This window comes from Periophthalmus magnuspinnatus, chromosome 10 (genome assembly GCF_009829125.3).
Source record: "Periophthalmus magnuspinnatus isolate fPerMag1 chromosome 10, fPerMag1.2.pri, whole genome shotgun sequence".
In the NCBI taxonomy this organism is placed as follows: Eukaryota; Metazoa; Chordata; class Actinopteri; order Gobiiformes; family Gobiidae; genus Periophthalmus; species Periophthalmus magnuspinnatus.
Genome location: NC_047135.1, coordinates 5,077,557 through 5,089,209, shown reverse-complemented (window position 1 = coordinate 5,089,209; position 11,653 = coordinate 5,077,557). Strand labels below are relative to the sequence as shown.

At 38.0% G+C, this 11,653-nt stretch overlaps 1 protein-coding gene across 3 annotated transcripts; it reads left to right on the top strand.

Moving 5' to 3' along the window:
* Positions 1-465: 465 nt before the first annotated feature.
* wfs1b (Wolfram syndrome 1b (wolframin)) lies at positions 466-11,549 on the top strand. 3 transcript variants are annotated; one of them, XM_055224933.1, is made up of 10 exons: positions 466-499; positions 3,604-3,936; positions 5,128-5,204; positions 5,319-5,463; positions 6,366-6,539; positions 6,617-6,697; positions 7,289-7,446; positions 8,361-8,597; positions 8,676-8,794; positions 9,385-11,123. In XM_055224933.1, exons 2-10 carry the CDS (start codon positions 3,606-3,608, stop codon positions 10,928-10,930), a joined length of 2,868 nt encoding a protein of 955 aa, XP_055080908.1. In that variant the 5' UTR covers positions 466-499; positions 3,604-3,605; the 3' UTR covers positions 10,931-11,123. The 3 variants fall into 3 exon arrangements, with proteins under 3 accessions (XP_055080908.1, XP_033829938.1, XP_055080909.1); XM_033974047.2 differs by lacking the exon at positions 466-499 and adding an exon at positions 2,930-3,120 and having other exon boundaries at positions 9,385-11,549; XM_055224934.1 differs by lacking the exon at positions 466-499 and adding an exon at positions 2,958-3,120 and having other exon boundaries at positions 5,131-5,204.
* Positions 11,550-11,653: the final 104 nt, after the last annotated feature.

The following is an 11,653-nucleotide window of genomic DNA, read 5'->3' as shown; positions in this document are numbered from 1 at the left end:
CGCTGGGTTTAGGCCACTGGAGACACACGGGTAACGTGACTTAGCTGCAAAGTGAGGTTTCAGAACCAGGGTCTTTATATTTATCTTGAATAACACAGGATCGACAGCATTAGTTCATTTTAAATAATATTATATATACAGTCTTATAAATTAAATATTTTTAAAAACGAGACCAGAACCAGAATGTCATTCATTTCTGATCTATTCAGTCTAAATGAAAAATGAAGTCACACTTTGCGTAATTAATGTTGTTTCTCCAGAGGATTTTCAAAATGCTGAATATAAGAGTAATATCAGTAGATTATGAGATGATGCCATCTTGACAGACAGTGAGATACCATGACTTGTTAATTATAAAAGTAGGTGATAGTGTGACCCACATTCTGGTGGGAGCATTACTTACGCACAGCTGCCTGACTCTGCCTCTCTTCACTGTGCCACTGCCATTCACATCCTTTGTGCTTGGCTGCATAATGTAACCCACTGCTGCAGGCTAAAGGTAAGACTAGACACAAGATAATACAGAGGAAGAGGATGAGTTTCATCGCATCACTTTTATTCTCTGCCCTTTTATTGTCAACTATCCACTTGGGATCAGATCAATTTGCACTCAGCCATCACATAGGCTATAATTTTTAGTGCAAGAATGCTAAGGCTTATATCAGTAAGTTGTCCTAAGTACCCCCAGAATAGTATTCCTCTTTTTCTAGACATCTTCAAGTTATGTCATAATGACTTTTAAGCATGGTTTTGGCCCTGTGACCAATTATGCAATCTTCATATCTAATAGTATAGTGTATCTAAATGCCTGAATAAACAAATATATACACTTTTGCCTCCCAGCGTAACTGTTGTATTAGAGATTTACAGTCATTAGAAATCCCCGCCAAGCACACAGACATAACATTGTAAAAGCAGACTTCAAGCCAAACTGACCTCAATTTTCCGCTGAAAAGGTCTTTGGATGACGTCATGTGAAGGTAATCAGGCTCTCCATGACTCACTCACCCCAACAGTGGCTCCAAGATGCCCACATTTTATTAAACATATGACAAATACAATGCAGTCTAAAGAAAAAAAAAATCCAACAAGATTTGTAAATGTTATTTGGGCAAACACAAGTATCTGCGGGTTTGGCTGTGGTTTGGGGAAACGCTGATGGCTGTTTTTCCACAGAATCCTATCCAATTTTCAGCTGGATAATTAGCTATTATACTGTCCACGTTCGTTATGGGTGGGCTATTATAGCTTTTTGCATTAATTTGTTTTAAAGCACACTGAGAGACTGTGTTGACAGTGTTGTTTGATTCTAGCTTTGTTAGTAAAAATAAAGTGGTTGCTCCTTTCAGTGTGCACTGGCCTACTCCCATGGGCTACAGACCTAAACCTAGTAACAAATCAATACATGGCTTGATGGCTGGCTAAATTTCCTGTTTGTGGAACTATATCAGATGTCACTGTCATGGCTGTCTATAGAAGGCTTTATCAAGGCTCATCTTTAGCAGCAACATTAAGCATGTAATGTTAAGAGTTTAGTTGTGATGACGACTCACTCAATCTTTGTTCATGGAGAGGGGAAACTTCAAAGGCCAAAACTCAGTGACTTGAATTCATGATGGAAAACACATCATCATTGCAGTCTTGCGTTGCTATGGTTACATGTCTTACTCTTCTTCGTGTATTTTATATATTGAAGACTGCTACCACCACTTCGTACCAGTATAGACATTTTACACAGACTGTAGGTTATATATCTCAAAACAGATAAAATAAAACAAAACATGAAAGGGTATTTTCAGACCTAATTCAGTGAAATGTGATTTGGACAGATTCCTTAACTAGATTGGCTATTGGCACAATGAAAACAGACTTGCTCCAAAGAAAACAACCACATTATCACAGTTCACCTTGAGCTGCTTTTCCTAATTCAGATCAAAATTGCATTTGCAGTCATGTGTCTTGAGGCTTTTTTAAACAATGGGAAGTATGAGGAACTTGCTTATCCTCTCAACAGGATTGTGTTAATCTACTAATCTAGAACCATTTATATAACTACTTCTTGCAGCTGCACTTAAGCAATTACTGCCCCCGTTTCTTACTTTTCCCAGGATACTCTATTCTGCTCTAGACTTGATCTTTAATCCTCCCGTCCAGATGGTTCTTATTGTCTTATCTTTTTAATTAGTTTATTTCCTTTTCCTTTCCATTTGAGTTGTAGCCCTCTTTTAGGAAGCCCAGAAAAATAAATTAAAAGTAATGAAGACATATTATCTCAGCAATCTTTTATCTTCATTCTTTTATCTGCAATACATTCTTCTTCTTAATATTAAAAATGATCATAATATGTAATGTTGTACGCACAGGCTAAATTTACTTACCTGTCAAATATTTAAAAAGTAATTTGGACTGGTTCACACATTGGAGTCAACTCATTACTCTTTCAGAAATATGCAAGTATGCCCTCGTGTGGTACAAAATTGACATTACATGTGTTTTGCAGGAATTCAGAATCAGAAGAATCAGAATCACTTTTATTGATCCCCGAAGGGAAATTCTCTTAGTTACAAGATGCCACAACCACGGGATAGAATTTAAGAATAAGAATAAAAAGTCATTTAAATAATAAAATTTGTGCAATAAGAATAAAGTGTCATGCAATAAGAATTAAAATCAATAGCAGACATAACCAACTACCTCGCTCTATTTGTACAAAGAAAACTACTTAGGCTTAACCAAGAAATGTATCTTTATTAGTATAACCTTAATTATGTCTATGTAGGGGTGGTTTTCGTTTAATAAAGGTTTTAAAAACGATGTTCGGCTGGAGATCGATTACTAATGTCTGCCACAGAACCCACACGGTAGCCAATCACAGGACTCAGAGTACTCCCCGTGAGCCAATCAGAGCCGCGGATTGCAGGGTGGGCGTGTTCGTTCAGGGAAGCAGCTGACCCGTTTTGTCCCTTGTATTGTCTGTTTGGAGTTTGACCACGCAGAACCGCCCTAAACATACATCCAACAGCGACAAAAACGAAAGGATAAAATGCCTCGAGACACTGTAAAGTAAATTTGTATTTGAAGTCGCCATCGATCGAGTTCAAGGCACATCTGTCTGCAAAGGTCAGTGCTAAACATCAACCAAAAACAAGTCCAGATGTAGCTAAAAGGTTGCAAACTCCACAAGGCTGGAAATCAGTGTTTATTTGAGACAGTTACGTCGTAATGTGTCACCTACCCACGTTTCTACATCAAGTACTTTTGGGCTAACTAACACTATAGCTGCTTATTATGGGGTCATCAGTGTCCTGTTTGAGCCTATTCTTTTTATAACGGGGGTTCCCCATTGTGCAACTGTGCACACTTTTCCCATTCAGGGCATATGAAGGATGCCATTGTCTAGATATAGCCAGACCTTTCCATAGCTCCCTTGACTAAAAATAAACAGAACATCATGCAACCATATGTTTAATGCCATCATAGTACCTAGGTTAAAATAATCCCCATGTGTTACTATGGTATAACATCTGCTCTATAGGTTAACCCAAAGTAATCAGTTTGAATGCTTTTAAACGTTACAAAATATATCATTTATCTTTGTTTTAGTCATGGACCCATCACTAACCGGAGTCCCGAGTGGCCCTGCTATCAGATCAGGTGTTTCAGTGTCCACGTCATCTGCTACCTCAAATCGAACCAGACCTAAAGTCAACATGCCAACGCTGCCAGCGACCCCTTCGACCTCCACTGCCTCTCCACGGTTAGCTCCAGGGCAGCTTTCACGCTCGTCTTCCTTTTCCACCCCACCTGACTCCCCTCTGCGTCAGCCCATCCGGAGTGCCTCTATTGGGGGTAGGTCTCAGCTCAACGCAGCCTCCCCTGGAAGTCCCCTTTCTGGAGCAAGCACACCACCGCAAACCCCTCTCACACCAGAGCCAGGTAAATGGTTATCTTTGCAAAAATTCAAATTTATTTCTCATACTTTTTTGTGTCTCTCAGTGCAACATGCAGGCTACCACTCCTATTTTTTTCTCTATGGTAACTCCACACATTCAAACGTTATGTAAAATAGCCTCTCCCAATTTGCTGACCCACAGAAAACCTCCCTTATCATGTAATGTCAAGTCAGCTTATTTAGCTGAGTGCCAAATGTTTGTGTTCTGAATCAATGTATAACACAGCACACTGAATCTATACTACAGATTGATTGTCTGGGTCACTGAAGGTAAATATAGCCTATAGCCTAGTTTTACGAAAAGAGATTGTACTTCTGGTTATGTGTTCATTAGACAATTCATTTTACATATGCTTTTTGGATTTTATTTTTATTTCCTAAAACTTTTTAACTACTAAAGCTGACAACATCAACAAAACCGCTGTTTATTCATGTTTGCATAAGATACATTTAAGACAAAATGGTCTTTTTAAACACACCCATTTTTAAGCTGCTCTTCATGTTCAGACCCATAACTGTACATTCCTACAGGTGACTAAGTACATGTATGTCAGTGTGATGCATGCAATATATTCTGTATATGTTACTGACAACATTTATAATCTATAATAATAATAATTATACTACTACTACTACTACTACTACTACTACTACTACTACTACTACTACTACTACTACTACTACTACTACTACTAATAATAATAATAATAATAATAATAATAATAATAATTGTTGACATCAATAATAATACTAATAACTGTCACATAGCACTCAGTAGGGATATCACAATGTCAAATTTTAGTTTTACGATTATTGTGAGAAAAACAACAACACACAATTTAACAATTATTCATGATTATTGACCCCAGGAAACTGTGAAAACCAAAATTTTCATTTCTGTAATGTTACAGTCTGTGACCTCATTTATGAAGTCACTTTTTGTGAATAAAATAAATTTGAGATGACCTAACCAGTGAGGAAAAAAAACATTTTTCATGAGTTGGACTTTTTTTGGACAACTCTATAAAATGCCTAAACAAAGTTGAGAATACTGATTCATTTCCTGCTTTGCATAGTTGTTTCTGCATAATTATCAACTTTGCCTGTAACATATATATTTCTGTGCAATTACTCCCCATGTTTGTTTGTTTTTTTGTTGTTGTTTTTTTTTCCAGGAGACCAAGAAGAGGAATTTACTTTTGAGGTTTTGGAGGAGAGAGCAAAGTCAGGAGATGCCAAAGCCCAGATGAAGGTTAGTTTGATTTTTACATAATGTAGCATATGGTGAGCTATTCTTAGGTGCTCATAAGTCACCCAAGTCGTAGTAATGTCCTGAATGCTAATTGTGTTATGTATTTGTGTCCAGATGGGACGATACTTCCTGGCACTGGGAGAAGAGAGAGATGAGGAGCTCAATAACTGTACAGCAGTGACTTGGCTGATCCAGGCAGCTAAACAGGGGCGTAGGGATGCTGTTAAACTACTTCAGCAATGTTTGGCTTCTAGGAAAGGTAAATGTCCCAACAGTACACTATGGCTTTAAAGGGAACATATACAGAATCAACTTTTATGAGGATTAACCATGTTATAACAGCGTTCCCTCGTCATTTCTTTACTCAAAGTTTTATGTCAGTGTACTCAGATAATTCCTGTATTCACTGACCCCCCCATCTCCACCCACCGCTCTGTACTTTCTTCCAGTTATTCAAAACATGCTGACTCCATGTCATGCATGATGAGTTGAAAAATGTCACATAACAAATTTTAACAACATAATTCTGCTAAAAATTTCAGTGTAAAGACGCAGGGCTTAGAAATTCTGGAGTTTTGTACAGGAAGCCAATGTACCAGTTTCATTTATTAAACGTCCTATATTACACAAAATTGACTCTTGTGAGCTTTAAGTCATGTTATAATGCTGTTATCTCATCAAAAACATACCTGGAGTTGTATTTTGTTTCATTCACACATGTTTGAGTAATCCTTTATTATTAGTCTGTCTACATCTCCGAAGCTCTAAATGCTCTGTTCTTCTTTGTGATGTCAGCAGTTTTCAAGTTAACAGCTCCTTTTGCCTTTAGTTCAGTAGAGATTGTTAATTCCAGGGCTGAAATTATTCAAATGATTTTAGTGAAGGTGTATGGGGTTTAAGAACATAGTGGAGAACTTCCTGTATTACCGTATGACATAACAAGATGAAACAGAGACTTTTCTGTTTGAGAGAAGAACTCAGCCAAAATATGCAGGGTTTGTGTGTTTAACATGTGTAAATGAAACAAAATACAACTCCAGGTATGTTTTTGATGAGGAAACAACATTAGAACATAGAACAGATCATATGAGCCATTTAAGCATCGTATATCTTCTTTAAGTGATTGAGCACAACAATAAGTAGTGATCATTTGTTTTGTAGGTATCACTTTGGAGAATTTTGAAGAGGTGAAGAAGCTGAGCACAGAGTCGCGTTTTGAAAGAGGTGTGAGAAAAGCCGCTCTGCTCATGTACTGGAAGCTCAACCCAGAAAGAAAAAAGTCTGTGGCTGTTTCTGAGATGCTTGAAAATGTGGAGCATGTCCACACTGAGCCAGGTATGAGAAATAAAAACTATTGTTAGGCTTTATTATGAGACAATTATGTATGTCTACTACTTTCTGTTCATATACAGGCCAACCAGTGTCCCAGAGCCCACTAAACAGCTCTGCCAAGAAACAGAGGAGAGTTCTGGAGACTATGGTCACCAGTGAATGTAAGTAGAAATTTTAGGTATCTGTACTTAAGTAAAGTTTACAGTGGATGCTTTTTACTTTTACTTCACAACATTTGAGAGCAGGTATCTGTACTTTCTACTCCACTACATTTTGAACTGGACTGAAAAGTAGAAAGTACTTTTTGAGTAAACAAAAATAAATAGATAGATAAATATATTCATGTTGATACATTTCATCACTGTTAACACTTTAACAAATGAACAACACTGAATACTGTGCAAAATACTTTTCTTTTTACTCTGAAAGTACATTTTTAAACGTGTACTTAAATACTTTTACTTCAGTTGATTTTTTTCACATGATACTTTTACTTGAGTAACTTTTTACCTCTGAATCTGTATTTTTACTTTGAGTACAAAATTGATTACTCCATCCACCACTGGTTGTCCCTATCCATGGGTTTCAGAGTGATGAAAAAGAAGCACAGTTGCCATAGCAATTAACATATTAAAATGCCATATATCTTTTGAATGGTGATAAGTACACAAAATGGCACCTATAAACAGGAAGCTGAATACAAAACGCCTGTATAAACAAAATATTTAATGCTAGACGTTTGTTTTTTTCAGCCTGTTCCCATGTGGGCCTGGATGACTTTGTCGAGATGACCAAAAAATACGCTCAGGGGGTAGCACCATCTCGAGTCATGGCCGCAGCTGGAGATGACGACGATGACGATGATGCTGTTCACGTGAAAAATCCCGACGAGCTCCCTCTTCCTCAAAAGGTAATGGAATCTCACGTCAATACACCTACACAAGGTCTACACAGTCTTAGCAGTGTGTTGAATGGATTCTATGACTTTCATTTAGGCCTGTCACGCTAATCACTATACAGACGTACTGTTCAAGAGATAAACTATATTTTTTTCATTTATTGCATGCTTTGTTTGCAGTTTCTTATTTTTTGCAGTATTAGACCTAATCAATAACATGTAAATTGTAGATGGTATAAGCAGTAATGAGCATTGGAGACATTATAAAACTTAAGTGTTTCATACTGTTTATTTACTGCAGGACAAATTGTTTACAATATGAATTAGTGGGAAAAGGGTTTACTGGGATTATCCTGTTTCAAGGTTATTATGTCAGTGGATTAAATTCATTTTGACTTCAGTTTTGTTTGTTGTGGCATTTTTCTGTATCAGTATTGAAATTATCTGATATTTTGTGTTTAGTTCAGAGTTGACGCCTTTTGTAACTGTTTATGGGTTGTTGTTTTTGTTGTTACTGCTTTTGTATATGACACTTGGTTGCCGACAAATTGATAGGAAGGTTTTGGTGTGGGTTACGGCCATCTTAAAATGTTCGTATTGACACACTCTACATGATCCTGGTATTTTTTATTTCATCTGCAACTCAAGATATGAATTAGTAAGAGACAAATCAGATGCCTTATTTCCCCGAGGTCACTCCCGCTAGCGTTAACAACAGGTTCGATTGACAGCGTTGTTAAACATCCACTTCTTTATATAGTCTATGGTTACGGCCCACAGTAGCCCTTGTGCTCAGAAAATAAACAAATAGAAGAAATTTGATGTGTTTCCTTACACCAGAATGCTACAATATGTTGTGCAGTTCAAATATGTTGCCTAGTTTCATGATGTACTCAGTTGAGCTTATGTGTTTGTACTTCACCCAGATGCTGAAGTTTCCCCTTCACGCTCTCCTGGAGATAAAGGAGCACCTGATCGAGTGGGCGTCCCGGGCCGGCATGCAGTGGCTGAGTGCTCTGATCCCCACACACCATGTCAACGCCCTCATCTTCTTTTTTATCATCTCCAACCTCACCATTGAGTTCTTTATATTTTGTATTCCTTTGCTAGTGTTTTATCTGTCATTCTTTTCCATGGTTATCTGCACACTGAGGGTATTTCAGGTAAGTACCTGTGCAGTAGTACCTTCAAAACCCTTGACTTTCAGTAAGTGTAATAAATTCTTTGTTTTTTCTGAACAGAATTCAAAAGCTTGGGAGAATTATCGTGCATTGACTGATCTGTTGGCACACTTTGAGCCTGGCCTCGACTTGGACCAGGCTGAGACAAACTTTGGATGGACACACTTGGAACCTTACTTGTAAGTAAATATACCTATAGATATTACATACAAATTACTCCTCCCCAAACCCCAGACAACAACTAAAAACATAGCAAGAAAGCATTTTTCTGTCTAATCTCTGTAATCTCAGCCAGACGTTTTTTTTTAATAGCTTTGCCAATATGCTGTATTTCATGTAACAGTTGTAGGTGCAATTATAAATGTTTATCACCAGATTATTAAAGAGCATTAGTGGCACCAGTGTATCCAGTTTTGAATGTTTTTGGGTTTTTTTGGGAAGCAAGCACAGGCACAACCAAAAGCTTTTTTTCTTTTCCCCATTTCAGTTCCAGTGCAGTTTTTAGATGTAGACAGTCATGAGATCTTATATTAAAAGGTCCCACATCAATGTTCAAAACGCAAATGAGATATTCAGACATTCTGTCGTCATAGTCCCTTATAAATTAATAATTAATAATAATTAATTGTTCTTGACAGATAACAATGGCCAACCTACTTTTCCATAGTGTACAGTGATGGGTTTTAAATTCATCACCTGTTATGAAAATCTATCTTTTTGAATGGAGCAACAGTTTTGTCATTATTTTTGCGCTTTATTTATGTTTCAGATACTTTCTACTCTCTGTGATCTTCGTAGTATTTTCCTTCCCTGTTGCTGACAAATCCTGGATCCCGTGCTCAGAGATGGCTGCAGTCGCCATGTTCTTCACCATCACTGCCTTCCACAGTCTCCACGCCTCCGCTCAAATTTTCGCCCGGAAAGCCCTTTTCACTGAAGTCCTCTCCGGAGTCTGCTCTCTCACCCACCTGCTCCCGGACTCCCTTTGGATCCTGAAAATATTTGGGATGACTTTGTTTTCGTTACCTCTTGGAGAAGTTGTGGCGTTAAACATCGGGGTGCCCTGTCTTCTATACGGGCATCTTATCTATCTACTTTTTTGCATGGCACAAGTAAAAGGATTTAAAGGCACTTATCTTTGCCTGGTGCCTTACCTTGTTTGTTTCACCTGGTGTGAGTTGTGTTTGGTTTTTCTCAACAACGCCTCCACAATTGGACTTATCCGTACCTGTATTGGCTACTTGCTGTTCCTATTCGCCCTACCTATTCTAACGCTGGGCCTCGTCGCTATGCTAATTATCCAGCTATGGCACTGGTTCCTTGCGCTGGAGGTTACCAAAATGGTGGTCACGCTTGTCATCTGTTTGGTACCTGTTGTGTTACGATGGTGGACACGTTTTAGCCTGAATCCTATCAAAGTTTTACGCTCATTGTCCCGAAGCAGCATCGTCAAACTCATTTTAGTTTGGCTCAGTGCAGTGGTGCTGTTCTGTTGGATGTATGTCTATAGATCAGATGGTATGAAAGTTTATAATTCCACACTAACATGGCCTGAGTATAGCAATCTTTGTGGTCCTTTGGCTTGGAAGGAGTCTAACATGGCTCAAACTCAAATCCTCTGCTCTCATCTTGAGGGACACCGCGTCACTTGGACTGGGCGCTTCAAATACGTTCGTGTAACTGACATAGAGAATGGGCCCCAGTCAGTTATTAATCTTCTTCCTGTTGTTGTGGGGAACTGGATGCGGTGTCTCTATGGTGAACCGTATCCCAAGTGTGATGGAGTGAAGGATTCGTCTGATGGGCCTCAACCTGCAAATGCCCCCATTCCAGAAAATCCTTTATGCAGACTTAAAAAACTAGCTAAAAACGAATGCCATGTGAAACGTTTTGACCGATACAAATTTGAAGTTACACTGGGCATGCCTCAAGAGAGAAAGACTAAAAATGGCACAATAATAGAAGATGAAGACTCAACTAAAGATATTGTTTTAAGAGCGAGTAATGAGTTCAAATCTGTGCTTTTACATTTGAATGGAGGCAGCCTGGTGGAGTTTAGTACCATCCTAGAAGGACGGCTAGGCTCCAAGTGGCCTGTGTTTGAACTGAAAGCGATTCATTGCCTGTCCTGTGGAGATGCCCGAGTCCCCACCAGAAAACAGTACAAGATTGAACACGACTGGAGACGCACTGTTCAAAATGCATTGCAGTTTGGTTTTGACTTCTTTTTCAGCCCCTTCCTCACAGCACAGTTAGAGCATCCAGACACAGAAACTGGGACAGAGATTGTGGTCAGAGACGATGCATCTGACTAGATGTCAACCACTACTAACAGTAATAATGGATTTATATAGCACTTTATAAGCTTGATAAGCCTCAAAGCGCTAGGTAGAGCAAACAGTAGTTAAATAATCCAATACACTGGTGAGAAAGTATTCCTGTAGTCACAACTGTCTGGGGCAAACTAACAGAGATGTGACAGTCTGCCTGGCAGCCATCTCCAATGATCAGTCCTGAAAATGTACTTGTACTATATATTCCATAATTTATGTAATAATTATCTAATCTTTGACTATTGTTTTAATATTTGGAGTTTATAATACAAAGTCAGTGTTTTGATACACATAGAATATATTAAGTATATTTTAATATTGACTGTAATCTATAGTGCTTGACAGTAAGTTTCTGCTGTTGGTGCAGTTCTTTGTCATGGAGAAATATTAAAGTGCCTTTTACACAGAGTTTACCAAATTATGCTACACTTCATTCATACACTTTATTTATGTCCAAGTGAAGAACCATTTTGTGTCATAACATTCAGTCCATTTATTTCCCTTGACCAATGTTTCCTGCTGTGCAGGCTCATAATATTATGTGTTTAATGACACTACCTTGTAGCTGTACTATGACCAGTAATAAATATGGTAAAACTTAAAGATTTTCCTTGTCTTATTTTTTGATTTTTACAGATATTTAAATGTAGCATGTTTTAAGGTAAAAAAACAAAAAACAAAACTGAAAACCATAATGTGCAGTAC